This window comes from Bos grunniens, chromosome 17 (assembly GCF_055505025.1).
Source record: "Bos grunniens cultivar Pamir isolate PY7600 chromosome 17, Bosgru_T2T1.0, whole genome shotgun sequence".
NCBI classification, from domain to species: Eukaryota; Metazoa; Chordata; class Mammalia; order Artiodactyla; family Bovidae; genus Bos; species Bos grunniens.
In genome coordinates, this window is record NC_141181.1 from 66,386,127 (window position 1) to 66,411,803 (window position 25,677).

The 25,677-nt window shown below is 49.4% G+C and overlaps 1 protein-coding gene and 1 long non-coding RNA gene across 6 annotated transcripts in view; one reads left to right on the forward strand and one right to left on the reverse strand.

Moving 5' to 3' along the window:
• The window catches only part of SEZ6L (seizure related 6 homolog like), a 192,716-nt gene that overhangs the window by 102,529 nt on the left and 64,510 nt on the right, over positions 1-25,677 (forward strand). For all 4 annotated transcript variants that reach the window (XM_086346044.1, XM_086346041.1, XM_086346042.1 and 1 more), the window contains exons 2-4: positions 19,964-20,731; positions 21,493-21,626; positions 23,761-23,953. In XM_086346044.1, coding sequence (XP_086202170.1) covers positions 19,964-20,731; positions 21,493-21,626; positions 23,761-23,953 — 1,095 coding nt within the window. The remainder of the gene's footprint in view (positions 1-19,963; positions 20,732-21,492; positions 21,627-23,760; positions 23,954-25,677) is intronic.
• LOC147355681 (uncharacterized) lies at positions 893-20,186 on the reverse strand. Of its 2 annotated transcripts, XR_015144029.1 has the most exons (3): positions 20,005-20,100; positions 4,424-4,617; positions 893-3,384 (listed from the first exon to the last, which is right to left on the reverse strand). It is a non-coding gene; the product is annotated as an uncharacterized LOC147355681 (long non-coding RNA). The 2 variants fall into 2 exon arrangements; XR_015144030.1 differs by lacking the exons at positions 893-3,384; positions 4,424-4,617 and adding an exon at positions 14,652-15,957 and having other exon boundaries at positions 20,005-20,186.

Consider the following 25,677-nt stretch of genomic DNA (forward strand, 5'->3'; position numbering starts at 1 on the left):
ACAGTCCACAGGGTCAGACAGGACGGAAGTGACTGGGCACGCATGCATGTACTGAACAGAACAGATGTCTCCAGTGCCTTGAAGAGGGGAGACTTAAACTCTGGACCACTGTAGAATTGTCCGACTCCGTCTCTATACTCCCTATGTCATCTCTTCACTCAAAGGAGGTCAAGTTGGTACACAGCAGGGGTGCATTGCCTCCGGCTTAAAGCCCGCTTCCCTAAGGCTGGCTCTCACGGGGAAGCCTCCCGGGTGGCTCCTGGCTGCTTGTGGCTCCCCCCATGCCTGGACCCCTGCCCCCCGACTCCACCTTCCCGCCCCTCAATGTGCATAGCCATCTTGAAGCCTCATCACAGGCAAGCCCAGCCTCCTCCCACTGGGCTTGGATTCATTTTACACTTAGTTAAGTAAGGGGCTGCAGGAAACAATTCCCATTCGAGGATGTAATGAGATGTCCACTAACGATCCAGACACCAAAATGAGGAGGGCGCGTGGCCAGCCGACCCTTGGAAACTGGAAATTGGTATTGGAATAATGTGCGATTAGCCTCTTTGAATGTGCGCTTGGGTAGGGTTTATATCCAAACCATTCATTTGGTGCTTAGCATGGGCTTTTGTTCCCAAGTCCTTGAAAGATAGGAACAACAGAACAGCAATAAAAATAGTCATTATTAGTATTTCTATAAACAACATTAGGTTTCTGTTGGTCTGCTAGTTTACTGCATCATAGGAAAGCAGCTGGATGATTTTTTCATCAAAGTTGGAAGCTTTGGACTAAACCTTTGGCAGTGTCTCCTAGAGATGAACATGCTACTCTGTGCTACCAGCATTCCATTGGGAATATCCCGGCAGTAATGAACACACACGTGCACCAAAATAAAACAAACACATAATACAATGTTCATGGTTGTACTACTCATAACAGCCAAATGCGGGAAGCAACTCAGATGTCCAGAATGGATAATATATGATATAGTCACAAATGGAATACTATGCAGCAATATAAAAGGGATGACCTACCATTACATGCAATCACGTGCATAAATCTCACAAACATAATGAGTGAAAGAAGTCAGACACAGAAAAGAGCATGAAAGAAGTTGGATACAAAAGAGATCACAGTGCCTAATTACCCAATGACTTTATAAACAGCCAAAACAAATCTCAGAAGGCAAAACTGGGGTTCCCTTGGAGTGAGGTGTTACCAGCAGATGCAGTGTGCTGGCAGCGTTTTGCTTCCTGATCTGTTTGCTAGCTGTGCAGGTGTGTCCAGCTTGGGAAAGACTTTTGAGTAGACTTTTAAGAAAGACTTGAGTAGACTTTTCTCTGCCTTTGTTACATTTCAAGTAAGGTTTATGAAAAGGATGAAAATGTATGTTTGGGACCGAGAGACTCTTAAGCACAGTCTGCATGACCATCTTTGGGTGTTGGACACAGGAGACTCGAGTTCTCACCCGATGTTCTTACTCCCTGGCAAGGCTCCGTCTGGTTATCTCATGACAAATGGAAAACCTACACTGTCCAGGCAGAAGTAAGGGTGTGGGTGACCCGGAGGAAAAGCAGGGATCTGGAGTTAGGTGCCTCCCCTTTCATTTCCACCTGCTCTGAGAACAGAGACTTCTTTTGTCTTATATTCCTCCTTCCACATCTCTGAGCACAGTGCTGGGCACCCAGTGAGATCTTGGTGAGTTTGCTGAAGGACGGTATGAGGGTATGGATGAAGGGACAAATGGCTACTGTGAAAATTAAGTCAGATAATGGACCTAGAATGTTTTCAATAGGCCCTAAAATGCAAGAGCTAGAAGTTAAGGGGCCTATAGGTCAAACATGCCTGGTTTTGAGTGCTTGCTCTACCACCCTCTCCCAGTGTGTTCATGGGTGAGTAAATTTCCCTCTCTGAGCCTCAGTTTTCCCATCAGCAAAATGGGGAGACTGACAGTTCCATTGCTGCAGAGCAGTGGTGAGGATTAAATGACAGTGCGTATAAAATGCTGCACCTCAGAAAGTTCCAAAGTGGTGGCTGTTGTAAAAATGAATGAAGCTGCGGTTATTGTTCCTGAACAAGAGGGCCGAGCACCTTTCCTCCTTCAGCCCTCTCTCTTTCTCCGTGTCATAAGTCCACATGTGCTGAGCCAACCTTCGCAGAGTCGGCTGCCAAGTGAATGAAGACATCCTTCCCCCCACCACCACCCCACCCCCAGCCCAGGGAGATGGCCTGGCGCCAGTGCGGGCAGGCACAGTGCCCATGAAGGGGGCCAGGTGGGCGCCAGGGCACTGAGGCCCTCTGTGTAGTCCCTGCCAGCCTCGGGGGCCAACAATGGCCACTCTGAAGACCATCAAATCCGCCCCCCCTGACCTCGGAGCTTTCTTGGAGCCCCGTGCCCACCACCTTGCCCAGTGGGCGGGCCTGGGAGTGAAGGGCAGCTGTGTGTGCTGGCTGAGCCCTGGGCCCCTGCACACCCGAGGCAGTGTTCTTCTTGGCTGCAAGAGCTCATTAGGCTCTGGGCAGAGGCTGGCCGGACTCCAGGAGGCAGACATCAAGGCCTAGGGGTTAGAGAATGGAGGAGCCTGGGGCTTGGCATCAGATGGTGCCAACCCCTCTCCCCGGGATGAGCTGAGCTCATCTATGCCTGGTGAGAACCTTGACCTGAGTGAGGCTGTGGGTAGAAACGCTGTGTCATGCATTCCTGTGTTCCCCCGACCTACACATGGGATAGAATGGAAGGGGATGGGAGGCTGTAGGGTGGGAGGGGACGAATGAGCTGGGAGGGGATGGAATGAGACAGAATGTATAGCACACGACCAGACAGAATGGAATGGGACTGTTGTTGTTGTCGTTCAGTCGCTAAGTCGTGTCCAACTCTTGATGACGCCACGGACTACAGTGCACCAGGCTTCCCTGTCCTTCACTGTCCCCTGGAGTTTGCTCAAATTCATGTCCATTGAGTCAGTGATGCCATCCAACTATCTCATCCTCTGTCACCTGCTTCTCCTCCTGCCCTCCATCTTTCACAGCATCAGGGGTTGGCCCTTCGCATCAGGTGGCCAAAGTACTGGAGCTTCAGCTTCAGCATCAGCCCTTCCAATGAATTCACTGGAAGTTCAAGGTTGATTTCCTGTAGGATGGACTGGTTGGATCTCCTTGAAGTCCAGGGGACTTGGAAGAGTCTTCTCCAGAACCGCAGTTCGAAAGCATCAATTCTTCAGCACTCAGCCTTCTTTATGGTCCAATTCTCATATCCATACATGACTACTAGAAAAACCATAGCTTTGACTATACTGACTTTTGTTGGCAAATGACATCTCTGCTTTTAATTTCTGCCTAAGTCCCTGTTGAAATTGACCTAGACGTTAGCAGGTGTGGAGCTGGCATGGACAAAGTCATCTGAAAGAGAGCAGGGGAGACATGCAAGGTAAGTAGAAACAGTTTCTTCCTCCAGGCCTAAAAGTTACACCCCAGGAGCCAGGGGCAAGGGTTCTGCAGGGTAGGGATGGCCAAGACTGGCTGAGTTAACTCTTTACATCATACACTGTCATCCGTCTTAAGGTTTTATTTGAAGAGATGATTCCATCAAACAGAGGATAAAATTGAGGCCCAGAGATGAGAGTGGGCTTACCAAAGGCCGTAGGGTGAGTTAACAAGGCATCCTCACCTTCCGAATCTGCCTTTTCCTTTGTACCATAAGCCTCGGTTTCAGTTCAGTTCAGTTCAATTGCTCAGTCCTGTCCGACTCTTTACGACCCCGTGGACTGCAGCACACCAGGCCTCCCTGTCCATCACCAACTCCTGGAGTTTACTCAAACTCATGTCCATTGAGTCAGTGATGCTACCCAACTATCTCATCCTCTGTCATCCCCTTCTCCTCCTGCCTTCAATCTTTCCCAGCATCAGGGTCTTTTCCAATGAGTCAGTTCTTTGCATCAGGTGACTAAAGTATTGGAGTTTCAGTTTCAGCATCAGTCCTTCCAGTGAAATATTCAGGAATGATCTCCTTTAGGATGGACTGGTTGGATCTCCTTGCAGTCCAAGAGAAGAGTCTTCTCCAACACCAGAGTTCAAAAAGCATCAATTCTTTGGCACTCAGCCTTCTTTACAGTCCAACTCTCACATCCATACATGATTACTGGAAAAACCATAGCTTTGACTAGACAGACCTTTGTTGGCAAAGTAATGTCTCTGGTTTTTAATATGTGGTCTATGTTGGTCATAACTTTTCTTCCAAGGAGCAAGCGTCTTTTAATTCCATGGCTGCAGTCACCATCTGCAGTGATTTTTGGAGCCCCCCAAAATAAAGTCTCTCACTGTTTCCATTGTTTCTCCGTCTATTTGCCATGAAGTGATGGGACCAGATGCCATGAGCATCAGTCTACCTGCCTGTAAAATGGGGGTTTGGGGCCGCCTCCCCTACCTGTTGAGGTTTTACCTTTGCAGAAGCTATTCTTCCACTTTCCTCTGTAGTTTGGGCCTTTGGAGGAGCAACCAGCGTTCTGCTACACGGTCAGCGTCCTCCACCATCTCTGGGGACCTCTCAGCTGGAGCGGGTCTTCTGAAATTTGTCAGTAGTGGGTAACACTTGACATTCGCTCTGGAAGCTGCCAGGCCAGGGTCAGGGATCAACTGGAGGAGGGACACAGAACAAATATAGGTTTGAGGGTCCGATGGCCCCAGTTCAGATCCTAGCTCTTTACCACTTACTTGTGTTTCCCCATCATTAAAATGAAGATAACAATAGCTACATTTCAGGAAATGGGGGGCGGGGAGCATTTCAGTGTTGCACATAAAGCCAAGAAATGCTCTGTTTCTCTCCAGCCAGTAAAGTCACTGCTGTTCACATTCTGTCTGCAGAAAGGCCTGCCTTCAGCTTTTTAATGAAACAAACTAAGCCTCACAGTTGTAACGCTAATCTTACACAGCACTCCCCACCCCTCCCATTGTCACGGTTTTGTTCCTCTGAGGTTGACCAGGCAAAGATGACTCTCTTGAATTTACAGAGCAAGGAGCTAGGTTTTGAGAGGGAGAATTTGCCTAAGGCAGATGGGAAATTGGTGGTGAAACCAGTACCCAAACCCAGGTCTCCCGAGTCCCTGGTCTTCTCTTCTCTGAGCCTGTCATAGAAGCATCCCCGGATGGCAATCTGCTCTTTATTCTCGTCTGTGAACCTGAGCAATCAGGTGAAGGGAAATTGGAAGCTTCCTGATGTGTCTTGAACTCACTCAGGACCATCTGGGTCCATTCCCAAGTCTGGTATCTGTCTATGCGACTATATAGGTAACTGGATCTAGACAGATGTCCCACCAAGGGTTTCCTCTCAGAGCTGTCTTGCGTGTCTGTCTCCCAACCCGCTCTCAATGACTCACTGAGTTTCCTGCACACAAATAAATCACACTGAGTTCCTCTCCCCCTCGCTACCGGCAAGAAATCACAATGTCGCAGCCCCATGAGATGTGAATGGAGCCGGGGTTGGGGACGGGGGTGGGTGGTGATGGAGGTGGGAAGGAGAGGAGTGTTTAGATGCTAATCACTTGGTACTGATGTCACCCACAGTTAATCAGATTGTTGAAGGCACAAAGGCAGGTTCACACCCCCATGCCAGCAGCTATGTGGGCTCATTCACGGGGAAGATGGATGCACCCCCGGCATTGCTCTGATGAGATGTAACTGGACATAAAAGAACGTCCAAGGCTTTCTGAACCCAACACGAATTACAAAGGAGGCCCATTCGTGGGGGAGATGCCAGATCACAGAGGACAATTATCGGATAATTACTCTTGCAGCGGAAACACTGAGTCTTTTCTTGCCTGTACAAGCTTGTCCTTTTAACACCTGCTCCAAGTCCCCTGTAGCCCCCTGAATTTCTGCTGCAGACTTGGCGGTGGGGGGGCGTCAGGGGGAATGGGGGTGAGTCAGAGGGTCTGCTCACAGGTACAGCTGGGGTGCTCTTTGCAGTGATATGTTTGTTGTTGTTCGGTCGCTCAGTCGTGTCCGACTCTGTCACGCCATGGACTGCAGCATGCCAGGCTTCCCTGTCTTTCACTATCTCCTGGAGTTTGCGCAAACTCATGTCCATTGAGTCACTGATGCCATCCAACCATCTCATCCTCTGTCATCCCCTTCTCCTGCCTTCAAGCTTTCCCAGCATCAGGGTCTTTTCCAGTGAGTTGGCTCTTCGCTTTCGGTGGCCAAAGTATTGGAGCTTCAGCTTCAGCATCAGTCCTGCCAGTGAATATTCAGGGTTGATTTTTTTTTTTTCAGGTGATATCTACACCACACCAAAATTTCCCCTCCAGCCATATGACTATGGCATATTGAGCAGTGCCAGGGAAATGAAGAGACTGTCAAACAAATTCATGATTTGGGTTTCTATTTGCCCTCCCACTGCTAAATGGGAATGGGCTGCCTTCCTGCTCCCTGCTTGCAATGTGATGAAATTCTGCTTTGTAATCAGAACGAGTAGGTATGTACGTTCACCGAGAACAGCTTCCCAGCCTCAAAACCTTAAACCAAAACATCTTTGTCTACTAAGGACTTCCATTTGGGTGTGTGCTCAGTCACATTCAACTCTTTGCAACCCCCTGGAGAGAAGCCTGCCAGGCTCCTCTGTCCAAGAGATTTTCCAGACAAGAATACTGGAGTGGGTTGCCATTTCTTCCTCCAGGGGATCTTCCCGACCCAAAGGATCCATGTCCCCTGCACTGGCAGGTGGATTTTTTACCCCTGAGCTACCTGGGAAGCCCTCAGGATTTCCCTTCATGGGGGCCAGTAGTGCTAACAGTCTGCTGGTCTGTAATCCCTCACTTAAAGAGGTGGACTTGATCTAAGACCCCAAGTCTTATTCTCAACAGTGCTGCAGGCGTGACCATGATTCATTAACTAGATTTTGATGCGAGGCTGCCTGTGTATCAGGCTCATTGTCATGGAAGAGGTTCCAGGATGACAGTGATGAATGGAGCAGACCTGATTGCTGTCCTCGGGAAACTTGCTCCTAGTGAGGAAGAACGGGGAAGATGCCAGCCAAATAGGAGAGCCTGATTTATGTGGCGGCTTATCTTTTTGGAAGGAATCAAGATAAGGTGAGAAAATCGAAGAGTATCTCTTTGGTACTGTTAGGAGTTAAGGGAACGGCAGAAAAATCCAGGAGAGACACCTGCCACTGCAAGGGGGTAGTCTGGAAAGATCTTCCTGACCTGCTGTGGGTGGAATGGGCTGGACTTATGAGGTCAAGTCCAGAAGAGAAACGGGGTTTTCATAACCATGTTGTAGGAATAACAAGACAGCTAAAAATACCTCTGTAAGATACAGCTTGCTGTCTCATCTCCTGTCATGGTGGCACTCGGGTTCCTCGGTGCTTTGTGAAAATGAAAAGCTGGGTTTATCCGGCTCCCCCACTGGACTGTGTAGAAAGGAACCCTGGCGCCTTGACCGCCCACGGCGTCTGGCCTGCCCTGAATGTTTCCCATGCTCTGTCTGCGACGACGTGGTGCTCCCAGAAATAATCTCCTTTGATGATTTTTTTTTCAGAGTGATGAATGTCTGAGCCTGGTGGAGAGGATGGCTAGATGATCTGGGTTATGCCAGCCAATCCCATGCTGAGGGCTTTTCCTGCCTCTCCTCTTTGTGGGGTCCTGGGCCTTTCTGTGCCCCCACAATGGAAGCGTTGGATCATGAATGGTCAATCCATGATCCCAGTCTGCTCGCTTTTTCTGGGTTCATTTCCCTGTCAGTTAGCCCATCGACAGGTGGAAAGAGAATGTGCAATAGAAGTCTGTCCATTTCAGTCTTGAAGAGAAAATTGGTTGAAAGGGAAGGAAGTTACTAAAAACACCAATGGGTCAATGAGAAAATTGAAATGGAAATTTAAAGATGCCTTGAGACAAATGACATTGAAAGTGCAACCATACAAAATCTACGGGATGCAGCAAAAGCAGTTCTCGGAGGGGAATTCAGAGTGATGCAGACCTTCCTCAAAAAAAAACAAAAAACAACAACAACAACAAAAAACACAAGAAAAATCTCAAGTGAACAACCTAAGCTGCCACCTAAACAAACCAGAAAAAGAAGGAACAAAACCCAAACTCAGCAGAAGGAAAGAAATAATAGAGATCAGAGAAGAAATAGAGATTTTTAAAAAGGAAGTCAGAGCAATGGCTCTGTGAGAGCTGAGAACTGGACCAGAGTAGCTTGTACCACAATGAGGCCTGGGCACTTGATCCTGTGTGAGTGATGCCCACACCCTGCTCCCCGCCACCCAGGCATGACCACATTCAGAATTCTAGAATTTCTGGATTAGAAGGGGACTTCATTATGTCCTAAGCACCTGTTAAATGCCTCGCAAAGCTCTATCTGTATGAAGATTCCCATCTGTCTTGACAAAAGTATAAGCCCTCCACCGGCCACGTGATAAAACTGCAAATTCCATACTCCCTTGACAAGTGTGAAGTGCCAGGTGAAGATACAATAAGCAAGTCATGAGACCGGGAGAAGTTTCTCCTGAGACTCTGGACTCTATGATTAGTTGGTGCAGAGTTGGGGACTGCACCGACTGATTGGCTTGTCACTCCCTTCAGTGGCCCTCTCCTCTGGTTTAACCAAGTGCGGGAAAGCGGGCACCAGGAGCCAGATGGGACCAGTCTGATGACCAGTGAAGCTGGGCTGAAGACCACAGGTGGGCGCCTACGCCCTGCCCTTCTCAGATGACTTTGATTTGGGTACCCAGGCCCAAGGAGAGAAGTCTGGAAAGACAGAGGGAAAGAGGGGGAGCCACACTGCTGGCTTTTTGGTTCAGCAACGTTGCCCTGGATACGGGATGCTGTGGATATCAGACATCCCGAGAACCTCCCTCCCTTACACCTCCAATCAGATGGTCCCTCCACTCTGTGGAAGGGGGCTGGGGATGGAGAAGTGGATCATTCCCTGCTGGAGTGAGGCACATTTCCCCACTGCCTGTGGAAAGGTGAGAACTGTCTGAAACCTGAAGAAAGGCTGGGGTTTGTTCTCTGCTCTCCTTTGAAACTGGGATGGCAAACCTCAGGGAGTTCACTACTATTACTAATTATTCAGGTCAGTTCAGTTCAGTCGCTCAGCTGCGTCAGACTCTTTGCAATCCCATGGACTGCAGCACGCCAGGCCTCCCTGTCCATCGCCAACTCCCAGAGTTTACTCAGACTCATGTCCATTGAGTCAGTGATGCCATCCAACCATTTCATCCTCTGTCATCCCCTTCTCCTCCCACCTTCAATCTTTCCCAGCATCAGGGTCTTTTCCAATGAGTCAGTTCTTCGCATCAGGTAGCCAAAGTATTGGAATTTCAGCTTCAGCATCAGTCCTTCTAACAAACACCCAGGACTGATTTCCTTTAGGATGGACTGGTTGGATTTCCTTGCAGTCCAAGGGACTCTCAAGAGTCTTCTCCAACACCGCAGTTCAAAAACATCAGTTCTTTGGTGCTCAGCTTTCTTCATAGTCCAACTCTCACATCCATACATGACCACTGGAAAAACCATAGCTTTGACTAGATGGACTTTTGTAATGTCTGCTTTTAATATGCTGTCTAGGTTGGTCACAACTTTTCTTCCAAGGAGTAAGCATCATTTAATTTTATGGCTGCAGTCACCATCTGCAGTGATTTTGGAGCCCAAAGAAATAAAGTCTGTCATTGTTTCCACTGTTTCCCCATCTATTTGCCATAAACTGATGGGACGAGATGCCATTATCTTAGTTTTCTGGATGTTGAGTTTTAACCCAACTTTTTCACTCTCCTCTTTCACTTTCATCAAGAGGCTCTTTAGTTCTTCTTCGCTTTCTGCCATAAGGGTGGTGTCATCTGCATATCTGATGTTATTGATATTTCTCCCGGCAATCTTGATTCCAGCTTGTGCTTCCTCCAGCCCAGCATTTCTCATGATGTACTCTGCATATAAGTTAAATAAGCAGGGTGACAATATACAGCCTTGACGTACTCCTTTCCCTATTTGGAACCAGTCTGTTGCTCCATGTCCAGTTCTACCTGTTGTTTTCTGACCTGCATACAGATTTCTCAAGAGGCAGATGATCCAATGGATGTTAGCAACTTCATGTCTGGTTATAGCATGCACATTACAAATTAATCAAACTATTTAACAGTTGCAGTAAAAAGTGTTTCCCTCTTCCACTGCAAGCCTCACTCCTGCTCTGCTAAGGCAGTTTCCAATACTTTGCTCAAATGTATTCCCTTTATTCCCATGAGAGCTCGTATACCCACTACTCTACCTTGATTTTTTTTCAGCTCATACTGAATTGCCTTGGCACATAGCTCTGCCATTCTTCATGCTATTTTTGAATTAGTTACATAGTTGTTGAGTAGGACATACAGCTATAAATGTATATATACATATGCATAGATACATATATATGTGTCAATGTAAAGGTACACAGTGGAAATTCTCCTTCCCACTCTTTCTGGTCATCCTCCCAATTTCCAATGCCCCACCTCCCCATAACCACTTTCAAAGTTTCTTTTTATGATTATTTCACTTTTTAAATTGGAGGATAATTGCTTTACAATGTTGTATTGGTTTCTACTGTACAATGTGAATCAGCTATAAATATACATATATCTCCTCCTTCGTGAACTTCCCTCCCACTCCCTCAAAGCTTCTTTATGCACATATTAACCAATGCCAACATATCTAGCTTTATTTCCTCTCCCCCCTTTTTACACAAAAAGCAACAGACTCCTCACACTGTTGTGCACTTTGCTCTTTAACCCGGCACAGACTTTCGCCTTCCCTCCCCTGTGGGCCATAGACAGTCTCGCCAGCCTTTCCTTGCAGCTGTACGGCATTCTGTCCGGATGTTCTGTCATTGATTTAACCTTACAGATGGATACTTGGTTTGTCTCCAAGTCTTTTGCTACAACAGACAGTGCTGCATTGCTTAACCTTGTGTGTGCGTCATTTTGCATGTGGGCAGACCTGTGTCTGCAGGATAAATTCCCAGAAGTGGGCTTGCTGAGTCAAAGGGGAGATGTAATTCTGAATGTTCTTGCCAGGTTACTCACCACATAATTCACCAATGACATCATCTCATCTCTTTGAACCTTGCCTGTATTCCACTGCGTTTCTGTAATCATTTAACTTGCCCCCTAGAGACAGGCAGGTCAATTGTTTGCACATTTTTGCTAATAGAAATAATACTTTGTACTGTGAATACTCTGTACCATCCCAGTGGGTGTCGTGACCATAGCTGTCCTTCTATTCTGAGACCTGACTAAGCACCTCATCTACCTGGAAATCTACTGCTGTTCAGACAGGACATCTGTTGCTCTCATGCCCCAGCATCCACAGCATCCCTAGCCTTCCTGAGCCACCGATCCCCAGCCTGATCTGTGACATGAAGTCTGGCTGTGGTGGGGCGGGCTTCCGTAGCACCCGTGGAAGGTGGGCTTCCTGGATGCTCTGGAATAAAAGTCTGATGGTGCAGGCAACAGGTCAGGACCAAACCTGGACACAGCTTCAGCACCAACTAGAGAAAGCGAGAGAGCACCTCAGAATCACCTTGGAAGGTGGTATTCTAGAAACGCACCGTGCCTGGATCCATCTGCCCCAGATTCCAGCTCAGATGGTTGAGTTAAAAGTCAACTGCAAGGACTTCCCTGCTGGTCCAGTGGTTAAGGATCCACCTGTCAATGCAGGGGACACCGGTTTGATCTCTGGTCTGGGAAGATTCCACATGCCACGGGGCAACTAAGCCTGAGTACCACAACTCCAGATGCGCCCACGCTACAGCTGCTAAAGCCCACGTGCCTAGAGCCTGTGCTCCACAGCAAGAGGAGCCACCACAATTTGAAGTCCACGCAGTGCAACTAAAGAGGAGCCCTGTTCACCACAACTAGATAAAGTCTGTGCACAGCGATGAAGACCCGGCACAGTCCAGTCCAGCCCAGTCCAGTCGCTCAGTCGTGTCCGACTCTTTGCGACCCCATGAATCGCAGCACGCCAGGCCTCCCTGTCCATCACCAACTCCCAGAGTTCACTCAGACTCACGCCCATCGAGTCAGTGATGCCATCCAGCCATCTTATCCTCTGTCGTCCCCTCCTCCTCCTGCCCCCAATCCCTCCCAGCATCAGAGTCTTTTCCAATGAATCAACTCTTCGCGTGAGGTGGCCAAAGTACTGGAGTTTCAGCTTTAGCGTCATTCCTTCCAAAGAATTCCCAGGGTTGATCTCCTTCAGAATGGACTGGTTGGATCTCCTTGCAGTCCAAGGGACTCTCAAGAGTCTTCTCCAACACCACAGTTCAAAAGCATCAATTCTTCAGCGCTCAGCCTTCTTCACAGTCCAACTCTCACATCCATACATGACCACTGGAAAAACCATAGCCTTGACTAGCCGGACCTTTGTTGGCAAAGTAATGTCTCTGCTTTTGAATATGCTATCTAGGTTGGTCATAACTTTCCTTCCAAGGAGTAAGCGTCTTTTAATTTCATGGCTGCAATTACCATCTGCAGTGATTTTGGAGCCCAAAAAAATAAAGTCTGACACTGTTTCCACTGTTTCCCCATCTATTTCCCATCCCTCTGTGCACAGCAATGAAGACCCGGCACAGTCAATGATAAATAAATAAATTTAAATTTTTTTAAAAAGTCATTGGAAGTTATGCATAGACAGAGCCTGGAGGGCAGTAGCAGTCTTGTGTAGAGTTGGCGGCAGGGTAAATAAACAGGTTCATGTCTTTTTGGAAGGTGCCTTTTCAGTGCCAACGTTTTACATACGTAAATCTTTTGGCCAAGGAGTGCAACGTCAGGGACACACTCCTGAAGAATTACTTGGACATGCTCACCAAAGGTACATCTCTACTGCTGTGTTATTTGGGATGACAGGGTAGAGAACGCCAACAACCTGAATGTTAATCAAGAGCCTGGTTCAACCATGTAAGTGTTTATACCACCAGGGAAGCCCATATTTTAATGTGGCCATTAAAAAAGAATGAGATGGCTGCATAGGTGCTGACAGAAAGATAGCCACGATGGACTTTAAGTGAAAAAAATGGTGGTGGAACACCAGCATGATGGAGTAGTATGCAGCAGTGAAAAGGAATCCATCCAAACCACACTAATCAATGTAGATGAATCCCAAAGTGTCGAATAAGAGAAAGGGCAAGGAAAGAAAAAAAGGAGCAAGCTTCAGGAGGGTTCATGCAGAAAGTTTGCACAGTGCCATACAGTGTTCAGAGGTATTGACATGTATAATAAATGCTCACAATGACTGCTAATATTAAATACAGGTAATGCACATAATAAATGAGAATGCTGAAGGCCAAATTCAGGACAGAAGTTACTCCCAGGAGGTGGAGAAAGATGGTAGGGAGGAACACACAAAGGCTTTGACTGTACTGGTGAGCATTCTGTTTCTTAAGCTAAAGGTATACACACATGGGTATTTGCTGGCTTAGCCTTGAACTCTTTCTGAATGACTAAAATGTTTCAAAATGCATTTCTTAGTGACAGAGCAGTATACACAATGTCATAATCCGGTGAATATTCAGATCAATAGAAAGCAATGAAAGAGCTCATGAGAGTTGACGGCTGCTGCGTGAGCTGTCCTGTACACTCGTGGTTTCATTGTACTTTCCCACGACCCTAAGAGATAAGACTGTGTGACCCCATCTTACAGATGAGAAAGGGGAGGCCCAGAGAAGGGAGGGGCTGTCCAGGGTCTCGTGGGCAGTTAGCTGCAGGCTAAGTCTGGAACCCCAGTGATTCTGACCCCAAGCCCGCACTCCTGTGTGCCGCCCCACATTCTAAGGTAACATACTTTACTATTTTTACGTCAATACATTTTATTTGGAGGTTAAGCAAGATCCCATTAACAGGGGTTCCCTCTGGAAGGCAGGACTGGTGGATGAGTCAGGGTGGTACAAGGCGGACACTTCTGACTTCATACCTTTCAAGTATTCCTGCATTTTGCAAATAAACTATTTTATAGGGGAAAAAATATTTGCAGATGTGGGAAAGAGGAAAGGACACCAGGAACAAGGTCAGAAAGTATCTAATCCTATCCTCAATTTGCTCTAATCATCTTGGACAGGTCACTTCCTCTTTCTGAGCCTTGACTTTTTTTTTTCATCTATAAAATGGGAAAAAAACAAAACACCAAACTCACAGAGTTGTTTGGAGGCTGGAATGAGATCACAGCTGGGAAGGCACTTCACAGGGTGTTGATCACAGCCTGAACATCAGTATTGTTCGCCCGGGTGTAGGTGAAAGGCGGCCAGTGAAGCACGAGATGAAACCCAAGCCCACCCCCTCTATCTGTCTCTGCCCCTTCTGTCCCAGAAACTCCTCTCCAATCCAGGTGTGATCAGAACCACGAATCCACCCCCAGGGGCCTCGTTCCTGCAGGCCTGAGTGGGCTGGGTGAGCCGGGTCCTCTCCGGGTTGTACCCATCAGCTCTGGCTCTTTGCCCTCTGGGGTGGACCTCTGCATGCCAGCCCCTGTTGCCTGTGTCTGGACCACAGCAGGTGCTCACTGAATGTATGATCAAACGTGAGTGAGAGGAAGAAACACTGCCCTCATTCATGTCAGTGTCCTTATGTGTAAAGTAGGGATAAGCCTAAGACCTTCTCTGCCCTAAAAGTCAACGACGTAAGTGAAACAAAGCATATCAACTCCAGGAACGAAGCGGGAAGTCTATTCACTTCTGAGGGCAATACCAGTGGTCACCAACTAGAGGGTCTTTGGCTACCTCCCTACCCACCCACCCAGGGGACATTTGGCAAGGTCTGGGTCATTTTTGACTGTCCCCAGGGGTTGGGGAAAGGGTGCTACTGTCCTGCAGCAAGTGGAGGCCAGGGATAATGCTCAACATTCTGCAACGCACGGGATGGCCCCTTGCGGCCCAGCCCAGATATAGGAAGCATGGAATCAACCGACATTCTTCAGGGCAGTCAAATGTTCCTGGGCTTGTTTCTGGTTTTGCCTGATGCGCTGGGGTGTGGTTTTTTCCAAGTTTCAAACACTCTTTCTTTCTTTTTGGCTGCGCTGGGTCTTCGTTGCCACGCCCGTGCTTTCTCTAGCTGTGGAGAGCAGGGGCTACTCTCTAGCTGCGGGATGTGGGCTTCTCATTATTTTGTTATGGATACAAAAAGGCGGTGCGATCCTGGGCAGTCCGTTTTCCCTCTCTAGACCTCCAGCCCTTCCTCTGGATACCTCGTGACCAGAAACTCTGGGAAACGTTCCATCTGCAGGAGGTGACATTTAGTTTGGGGTTTTGTCCCTTGATGAGGCCAGGCAAACCCACCAGAGTGAGCTAAGCAAGTCCTCGTGGAGAGTGAAGGTACGAGCACGCACCACTGAATCAGATATGAGTAATGTCGAAGAGAAGAGTGACTAGCATTTTTTGTACCGCCGTTTAGCAAACATACCCATCGATCCACCTGCCATGCCCTCCTCTTAAAAGTACCGACTGTGAACAGCCCAATGACATCCCCACCAGGAGACCGCATCCCATGGGGTTCGGTGACTCAATGAACAAAGCACATCCCTGATTACAAACGTGTGTCTGATTTCCCGCCTCCTCCCCACCACAAGGCGCTAAAGGCAGCATCTAAACCCTCCTCTTTTCATAATTCTTTTTCTCTTTAGAAGTTTTGAATACTTATTACGCACATTTTGGAAAATGCCCACAAGTAGAAGGAAGCAAACACGTCTCCAGAAGTCCCACCACCCAGAGGCAGCCAGGACCACGCGTGGGGGCCATTCCTCTGAGTCAAAAAAAGACTCTGCATCGCCATTTGCTTGAGTTGTTTGCGTCTGGTCGTTTGCATCCACACCTAGAACTTTCCATCTTGCTGTTTTCACGGAACGTTACAGCAGAAGCGTCATCCGGCTTCTGTTTCCTCCGCTTCTCGGTCTGTCCTTTCGTGCCTGTGTGATGATGCGCGGTTGCTCAGATTCCAGGCCGTTCTTGGCCATTCCACTGCTGCTGGGCATTTAAGACAAAAAATCATCAGCTTCAAGGCTTCCGAACATGTGCTTTTTCGACTTTAATGGCATGCTTCCAAGTCTAATCTTCCATCTCCCCATCAACGTTAGTAAAGAGAGAGAGAGGTGTTTCTCCCAACTTGGAAGGCAGAACAAACGCTCAGTTGCCTTCGATATTGCTCCACGCTGTCTCAAGAGAGGAAAACAGCATACGGATGTAATTAAAACTCCGTCTCTTCTGTTTGGTACCCATGTTGAGTTTTCGTTGTTTGTCTGCCTTCCTAACTTTTTTTTTTTCAAATTGAAGTAGAGTTGATTCACAACGTTGTATTAATTTCTGCTGTACAGCAAAGCAATTCAGCTATCCGCATGCTTTCTCATGTTCTTTTCCATATGGTTTACCTCAGGTTATTGAATATAGTTCCCTGTGCTATGCAGGAGGACCTGTTGCTACGCCTGCCGAAGTTCTCGAACACAGGGACCATGTCCTAAAGCGCTGACTCTCTCACGCTGAGGGTCAACCGGCAGGGAGAGTCAGCACCCAGCACCTTCACTCAATAGTTGATTGACAGCATCCCAGTGGGGCGCTGAATGCCCGCATTAAAGGGAGAACCAGCCAAATGTAACTATGGGGATTGAAAAAGTTAAATGCTTCGGGGAAGAGGAGTTAACATAACTCGGTGGTCACTGGAGCCCCGGGAAAAGCCAGCCTATTTGAGCAAGCGAAGTCTCTGGATCTCTGAGGCCGTGGAATCCAATTTGACTAATTCCCACTGGGACATGGTTTCATGTGGCACTCATTTGGCCTGTGTCCCAGTTGAGAACAAACACTGCATCTCCAGGGCTGCATACACTCAGATCACAGATATGTACTCATCTCTCTTGAACATGGCCTTCAGTTTGGAGCCAGCCGGCCAGCCAGAACCCAGCGCGTGTGAGCTCGGAGGGGTAAGGGGCACTGGGGGCAGGGAGGTGAATTGACACAGCAAATATACAACTCTTCCTGGAAGTCAGGTGTTCAGTGGGGAAAAGACTGACTGATTCCCATGGATTTGCTTCCAAAAATGCTTTATCGCTGCTGAGATTGGCACCAGTTTTTTCCTGGGGACCTCAGAGGTGGGAGCAGTGATTGGGAGTCAGGAATTGATTATAGGATCATTTTTCTCCTGTTTCCTTCTGCTTTCCCCAGCTGTGTTGGGTCTCACTGGGCTCAGAGAAGATCCAGATGTGATGGGTCTGGCAGGGGAGACCAGCAATTTGTATTTTAACAAGGAATGCACTGAGGGATGGGGCTATCATCTATGGGGTGTTGGAATACGCTGTATCCCAGTTAGCAGAAATGCAACACAAGGGTTTAGAGAGAAGGGTGTTGCAGCAGGGAGAGGCCGATTCAAGCAGACAAGGGGGGTGCAGCTGACAGCACTGCATGTTCTTAAAATATATATGCCCCATATTTCTTAAAGGCAGCAGCACGGTCTGTGCCATCAGGAAAACCAAGGCAGGAAACCCAGCTTTGTTCTATGATCTTGGAAAGTTATTGAATATCCCAAACCTCCATCTGCCCATCTGTAAAATAAGAATACTGATTTCTAATTAATAAGGTTGAGAAAGACTTAAATGAAGTAATGGATACAAAGTGTTTAACAAATATTCAGCTAAATATTGGCACATATTCGGCACTCAATAAAGCAATCAGGAGGCAATGTTATAAATATCACTGTTGTTATGGCCAAGGCACATCAACGTGCTTTATATCATCTATAATCTTTTATCACCTTTGACACAGCGTGTTTTCCTAACATCTCTGTCTCCCACTCCCTCTTCTTCTTCCTGTCTCTCCTCCACTCCCTTGTGATCAAGGGGACATTTTTGTGGACAGACTGGCAGAAACTAATGTAGCCACAGAGCCCCACAAAACTCACAAGCCCGTGTCAGGACTGAGGTTGTCACTTTGTCCTTTTTAGCAAGATCACCAACAGGCCCTGAGCATACTTATCAGTCACCTGATTGTTTGAAAAATCAATGATGTCAGAGCTGGAAGGACCCTTAGACTTCATCCAGTCTAGCTGTCCATCTGACACACCGAGAGAAGAAGAAACCTACCCATCATAACATACCCAGTTATGATGGGGAGTGGCAGCCGGGAGAGGACCACCGTGCAGGTCCCCCAAGCTCTTGGCTGCATCCAAGCTCTGTGCATCGAACCACAGCTGGGTCTTGGGAGCCAGGTGTATTGAACTCTCATCCTCTCTTCTTTCTGCCCCATAGCCTTCTCATTTGACAATCTACAAAGATGGTCAGTACCAATCATCTGATAAAAGCGACTGTGAGCATAAAAGCTACAGCTTTCCAGCAGCCCCATGTCTGATCTGATCCCATGATCTGTTACATAAAAGAGGCTTACTGGACTTTCCCAGGTCCATGCGGCTAGCAACTGTCAAAGGTGGGACCTGAACCCAGGTCTAACCCCAAAGCCTCAATGCATCCCACCTTGGACCAAGACAACCTGCTTGGCATAAGTGACCTGGATCTGTGCTCAGCTCCTCTGCACACCCTCTCCTCCCCGATGTCTGTTTCCGCCCCAGCGTTCCCATAGGCCTGGAATGCCCACCGGCTGGTAATCAGTGTTATACCACAGGAATATTTGTTGATTTCAATCGCACTGTTGCAGTCTAGATAGACTGAGCCACTGCCACTGCTGACTCCATGAAAGCGAATGAACCTTTCTGAGGGAGATCAGTTTGAATGACAGTGCTGAAGGGCCCAAGACCGTGTGGCTGAGTGAGTGTCTTTCTGCGGGGAAACTGACAAGGACAGCGATCAGTCCTTTGTCCCCCAGGACGTAATTCCTCTCTATCTTGAGCTCCTCATCTGGAGTGTTCTGACTGCTCAGGTCCCCTGCTGAGGGGTGATTATATGACAGCAGCCGATGCCAGGCGCTCACTGTGGGTGAGGGGCCCACTTGTGCAAATGTGTATGTCTGCTTTGCCTACATCACCCTCTTGAACGATGACCACCCTAGGAGACAGGGGACAACAGCCCCATGTCACAGCTCAGGAAACTGAGGCTCAGAGAGGTAAAGCCATTTGCCAGCTTCCATTTGGCAGAACTGAATGTCAAAGAAGTAGATGATGAGGCTGCTTTCAGACATGATTCTGCCAAACAGTGGCCTGGGCCAGCCCTTATTTAAAATTATAGGCGATTTTACTTTCAAGACAGAAATAAATCTCAAGGAACGAGCAGGATGTATAAGGCCCGCCAGAGCCTGACCCTGACCTCCTTGCTCCCCAGCCTTCTCTCTAATCACACCCCCCAACTCTGTCCTCTGTTCTCCTTCGTTCCTCTTTTCCACCCACCTCAGCCAGGCCTCCAGGGTCTTCCCACACCCCTCTGTTCTGCCTCATAACTCTGGATCCTCAAATCTTCCTGCAGCTCTTACAAGGTCACTTGTACAGTATTTAGTTAAAAATAAGCAAAACATAAACAAAAAACATCCAAACTTCCCCAGTCCCGGGACAATACAGCCCTGAGTCAGGGCACACAACTTGGAGAAGAGACTGTGGGTTGGTTACAGCCCCTTTCATCCTCTTACTGGGATGAACTTGTGCAGTGAGCAACCTGCGCAACTGTACATGGTGGTCCCACCCAGAGACTGGATTAGAGGCCTATCCTCTCTGTCCTCTTGGCACACAGAGCTGCTCTCTTCCTAAGCATTTATCACATTGAATACGATTGTTTCTGCTTTCTTATTAGGACCATGAGATTCTGCGTCCTCGATTTCTATAGCTCTAATGCTTAACTGGGGCTGGCCCAGATCACTCTAAGTCTCCATAGTCAGCAAAAGGAAGGAAAGAAAGGTGGCAGCCCCACATCTACGGATCAAAATGTGCCAGCGTCCTGGCAAGCCTTGGGTCCCATCTTAAACGGGCCACCCTCAGCGTGGGCCGGGTAGAGGACTCAAAGTCCCCGGCCCCACGCTAACTGGCCTCTGTTCTCTTTCTAAGATGAGCCCCCGGAGGGAGATGCCGGCCAATCAGATACTTACCTTCTGCCCTCCGAAATCCTGGGGAGCAGCAGTCTGAGCAAGGAGAACCCCGAAGAGAGCGTGACCACGGCCCCTCTGAATCCAGTGCAGTCTGGGGATGAGCTTCGCGAACCGGAGTTGGAAGGGACCGTCCCCTTCGCGCCTCAAGACCCAGCGGCCGTGTCTACGCTGCTTCCGCTTCCGGAGGAGCCGGGCACCAGGCACTCCTTCCCCGCCAGGAAGAAGCCGCCTTCGCTCAAGCAGGTGAACTCGGCCAGGAAGCAGCTGAGGCCGAAGGCCACGCCCGCAGCGGCCACGCAAAGGACCGCGTCCCAGCCGGCATCCCCGGGCCCAGTTCTGTCCATCGCCCCGGGGAAGCCCCGCCCACCCGGTGACCAGGACCCCATGGCCTCCGCAGGGGAGGAGACCCGCCCGCTGTCTCTGTCCTCCGAGGAGCCCCTCTGGCTGGAGCGGAAGGAAGGCGCGGTCCCCACGACCCCCGCGCCCCTGCAGATCGCCCCCTTCACCTCGCAGCCGCTGGTGGCCCACACGCTCCCCCGGAGCCCCGACCCCGGGGCGCCGGCCGTGCCCGAGGAGGCCCCAGAGGCTCCCCACGAGGATGCAAGCCCCGTGACGGTGATGGACAAAGGGGAGACCGAGCTGACCGGGTCAGCCTCAGAGGAGAGCCAGGAGACCACCACGTCCACCATCATCACCACCACAGTCATCACCACCGAGCAGGCCCCAGGTAGGCAGCCCCCAGCCCCTCCGGCGCTGCAGCCACTGTGAGGAGGCAGCTTCTGCGACGGGGGGAGGGAGTGCGTGGGGGGAGGGGGGCCCGGGAAGGTGCATGCCCTGCCATTGGTTACCATCTATGCAGCCCTAGCTATGAACTTGACCCTGGGGTTCAAAACTAGCATCCCCATTTCAGAGATGAGACCCCTGAGACCCTAAGACATCAGACAACCTGCCCTAGGTCTCACAGTTGAAGAGCAGGGTTCAAAACCGCTCCGCCAGGGACAGAGTCCTTTCACCTGCCTAAAAAGCCCTAGCCTTCCAAGGTGCTTTTGCTCTCCCCGCTCGTGAACTTGATAGAACACACTTCCGTGTTCCAGTCTTTTCTTCCGTCTTCTATCCCATCTTCAAGCGCATCACAGGGGCATCGGCTGTCAATTACGCGTTGATCTGGGACAGATGCAATGTGGCTGCTCAGGAAAGACTGGGAGCTCTGGATTTTTGACCCCTGCTCATTGTGTGACCTTGGCCCAAATGTGCTCCCTCTCTGAGCTTTGTTTTACTTGTCTCTAAGATAAGAGTGAAATATCAGTCCCATGTCAGCTCTTGCCATTTGATTATTATGTTGAGTGTGGAGCTGAGGAGGAGGAACAGCAGGGGAAGGAGCGGGGATGGGAACACCAGTGTTCAGAGGCCCTATTCCAGCCAACAGCCCACCTGAGAGATGCCACCTCAGCTCTTCTCTGTGTCCTGATGACAGTGCCTTTCCTCCAGCTCTCTGCAGTGTGAGCTTCTCTGACCCTGAAGGGTACATCGACTCCAGTGATTACCCGCCGCTGCCCCTCAACAACTTCCTGGAGTGCACGTACAACGCGACGGTCTACACTGGCTATGGGGTGGAGCTCCAGGTAACCCCACGAGGTTGCCCTGCCTTGGCTGCCTCTTCCAGCAGCAGTTGAATAGAAGTTCCCAACTCAGAAGAACTAGCTTGGCACACATGGAGGGAAGGGGATGTATTGACAGATTGTAAGCCGTTATACCCAGAAGGAAAGTCCTGTGATATCCTGCTTGTTCAACACACACAAACTCATGGAAGCCCCACATGGTTCATTTGATTCATAAACTTTTGGCTGCAAACTAAGAAGGGGAAAGCAGGGTAGCATCATCCTCAAACGCCTGGGTTTTAAGTCCCAGCTCTACCAGTTAATGCTGCATGACTCTGGGCAAGGGACTCCACCTCTCTGAGTCTGTTTCCCCATCAGTGAAACAGAGATGAAAATGTTGCTACTTTATGGAGTTTCAGGGAGGAATATATATGACAGTGCACAGAGTATTCAGCCAGAGTCTAGGGGAGAGAGAGGGCGCACAATGCCTGTTACCCATTCTCCCCACCCAACCCACCGCCCCATCTTTAGAAGCGCTTTTTTATATGCACTGAGGCAACGTGCCAACAAGTGGTGACCTGTCCGGCTCACCGTCCGGGAGAGGAAAGGGCGGCCCTGAAGCCAGAAACGGAGGCCGGTACCACGTGGTGGCAGACCCCTCCAGGCCAAGAGCAGAAGGCTGGGTGTGCGCTTTGTTCTCATGGGCAAGACAGCGCCCCCAAAAGATTTTAAGCAGAGTCATGCATGACCTAAGCAGAACTCTACCGTAGGAAGGTTTTCTGACTTCTAGAGAGAATCAAAGATAAGCCTCTCGGCAGAACGTGTGCCCAGAGCTTGGCCCAGCACGTGGCATGTAGTCGGTACTTTATAAATGTTCCCGGAATTAAACTGGAGAAAAGTTGCCGTTCATCTGATGCTGACAGTTGAGGAACACTTCCCTGCACTTGAATAGATCCACTCTGTCTAATACTGTGTGGCGCTTGTTGTCAGGGACAGCAGAGTTCCTTCATCGAGCGTCTATAATGTTCCAGTCGTAGCAATGGGGGGCATGGTGGTGTCAAAACTGGTGCAGGAGTTGCCCTAAGGGAGGTCACTGTTTTATGGTTGAGACAGACGCACATGGAAGACATTGGGCTGCCATTTGAAATGACCTCTAACAGGCGTTCACAGAGGATGTAGGATCACAGTGGAGAGACAGGCAACCTCCCTGGCAGTCAGGGAAGGTGTCACAGAGGAGGGCAATTTTAGTGGGGCTTTGGCAGATGAGTAGGAGTTCATCAAAGAGAAAAAAGAGTAAGGTGTATATATATATGGGCTGAAAGGGGAAGGGCTCGTGGGTAATTCTTGCCTTGTTTACACAAGAGGCAGAGGATCTGGAGTCCCTGGCCACACTACGGCAAGTGGAAACATTCAAATTGGGCACTGGGGACTGACTAAGTCCCCACCCCACCCCCTCCTCCGTTTGTTCACTATCTTTGTAAGTAAAGTATCTCCCTTCTTCCTCTCCCAAGCCTGGACAGTGGACTCGGCAAACCAAGTACACAGTCCTGTGAGGAGGTTCTGCCGTTGAAGCCAGCATCGGGGAGGATAAGAACGTGGGCCTGAGAAAGCCCTAGAGATGGCCACCCCCTCCCCCGACCCCGCACTCCGTCCCCAGTTTGTGCAGAAGGGCAAGAATGTCTTCAGTCAGTCTGCAAAGTCGAGCGCATAGTCAAGCACCTACTATGTGCCAGGCACTATTTTAGGCCCTGGGGACCCTGAGCAACAGAAAAATTTTCCCTCCTCCCTGGAGCTGACCTTCAGATGAAATGCCTTCTCCTGTCTCCCTGGAGGTGGGACCTCAGGCCCAAGCTGATCAAAGCCCTATCCCCACCTGCCAGCTGCAGGAAAATCTATCTCAGCTGCCAGCCTCCAGAAAGCCTCTCCTGTGGGACCCAGTGAAGGGGGCTGAAGATCCTTGCGGCGCCTCCCCTGGGAGCTGGCAGGGGGCCCAGAGGTTCCCAGGGCTCCAAGAGTTTCCAGGGCTGGGTCGCGGCCCCCGTCCACCCCGTGGACTAGGGGCCCCTTGAGGGGGTTGCTGCCTGGGGATCCTCAGACCCTGGGAGGACCCGCTGTCTCAAACACGACTCAGGTCCTGTCTTCCCCTGCCCATCCCCAGGTGAAGAGCGTGAACCTGTCCGAGGGGGAGCTGCTTTCCATCCGAGGGGTGGATGGCCCCTCCCTGACCGTCCTGGCCAACCACACGCTCCTGGTCGAGGGCCAGGTGATCCGCAGCCCCACCAACACCATCTCCGTGTACTTCCGCACTTTCCAGGACGACGGCCTCGGGACCTTCCAGCTGCACTACCAGGGTAAGGCTGGGCCGGGGCTGTTGAGATGTCCCTTTGGCCTCCATTCCCCTCCAGCACCAAGGACTGCCAGCCTCTTTGTGCTGGTTTGGTAACACTGTGGACCCCTTCTTAGATTCGCGATTCCTTTTGTAATTAATTAATGTGGCTATATCTCGTCTTAGCTGCGGCACGCAGGATCTTCACTGCGACGTGCCGGCTCTTTCATTGTGTCACATAGACTCTCTAGTTGCTGCATGCGGGTTTGGTTGTCCCGAGACACAGGGGGTCTTGGTTCCCTGACCAGGGATCAGACCCAGCTCCCCTGCATTGCAGGGTGGATTCTTAACCACCGGACCACCAGGGAAGTCCCTTAGATTCGTGTTTTTGAGAGCATAAAATAAAATATATACAATTCAAAAGGAAGCCGTTCATATTGGATAGCAGTTGTCAAAACATTGTTCTGATCTATGATATCATAATCTATGTGCTTCTTTATTAACACATTAAATCATATTTCCCAGTGGCTCTGATAATTATTGTAATTTCAAAGGAGCATAAGAAATATGTCAAGATACTCATTTTGATGTGAACATGTCTGATTCCCTTGGTGACGAAGCCACGGTACTGTGACTGTGTAACAGTTTGTCGTCTACCTTTGCAGTTAACCCTGAACCTGTTCAGTGAAGAATAAGCAAGCCCCCTTTTCCCATTCAAGTTCATGGCCCCTGAATCTGACACCAACCCCATGAAGGCCCACGGGCTTCTGGGAGGGAGCCTTTGCCGCCAGGGTCCCTTGCTTTTTTTTCCCCTTCTTCTCCACTTTCTTTTGTATTTGTCTGCTTCTGGTCTCCTTTTGTTTTTTATTTACCTTTTCCCCCTCTTCTCTTCCCTCTTTTCTTTCTTTTCATTTCTTTGGTTGCACCACAAAGCATATGGGTTCTTAGTTCCCCAAACAGGGCTTGAACCCACGGCCTCCTGCATTGGAAGTGCAGAGTCTTAACCACTGGACTATCCGGAAAGTCCCAGCTTCCTTCATTTCTTTTCTTGCTCCTCTCCCTTGCTTCATTCCCACCCCCCTCTTCTCTCTTCCTTCTCTCTATCCTTCAATGTCATCCCATTTTCCCCCACCTCCTGGGACGCTTCCTTCCTGGGAGCTCTCCCTGGGTACTTGCCAAGTATCTGCCAGGGAAGGGGGCGCCCTTCGCCACACCTCGGGAAATCAGCAGCCATCCACGTTTACATCACATTGACCAAATGTCTGGAAAAATACTTCATTTAAAAATTTCCCCTTGGATGTTTCTGAAACAGATGGATGACTGTATACAGGAGTATCCGTTCCCTCGCACCTTCTCAGTATGCAGACGAGCGTCTGTTGTCTTTGTTAATTAAAAAATGGGCGAAAAAATGGCTCATTGAGCCATGAACTTGAATTCAGTCCTCCTCATGAGTACTGGGAATGCAGAAATCCTCAACTGCAGGAGAGGTCAAACCACAGTCCAGGGATGGACTCTGCATTCTCTTATGAAAATAAAACTTGAGGAGCTCAATGTGGCCATGTGCACCCTTCTGCCACTCGATGCATCCAGCAAGCTTTGTGCACTGCACATTGGCCGAAGGAGGCTCTCCTTTGGCATTTCCCATTTAATCCTTACCGCCACCCGTGCGATAGGGACAGTCCTAGAGGAGAAGAGTGAAGTTCAGGGCACTGTGTCACTTCCCCAAGGTCACCCGGTTTTTAAGTGATG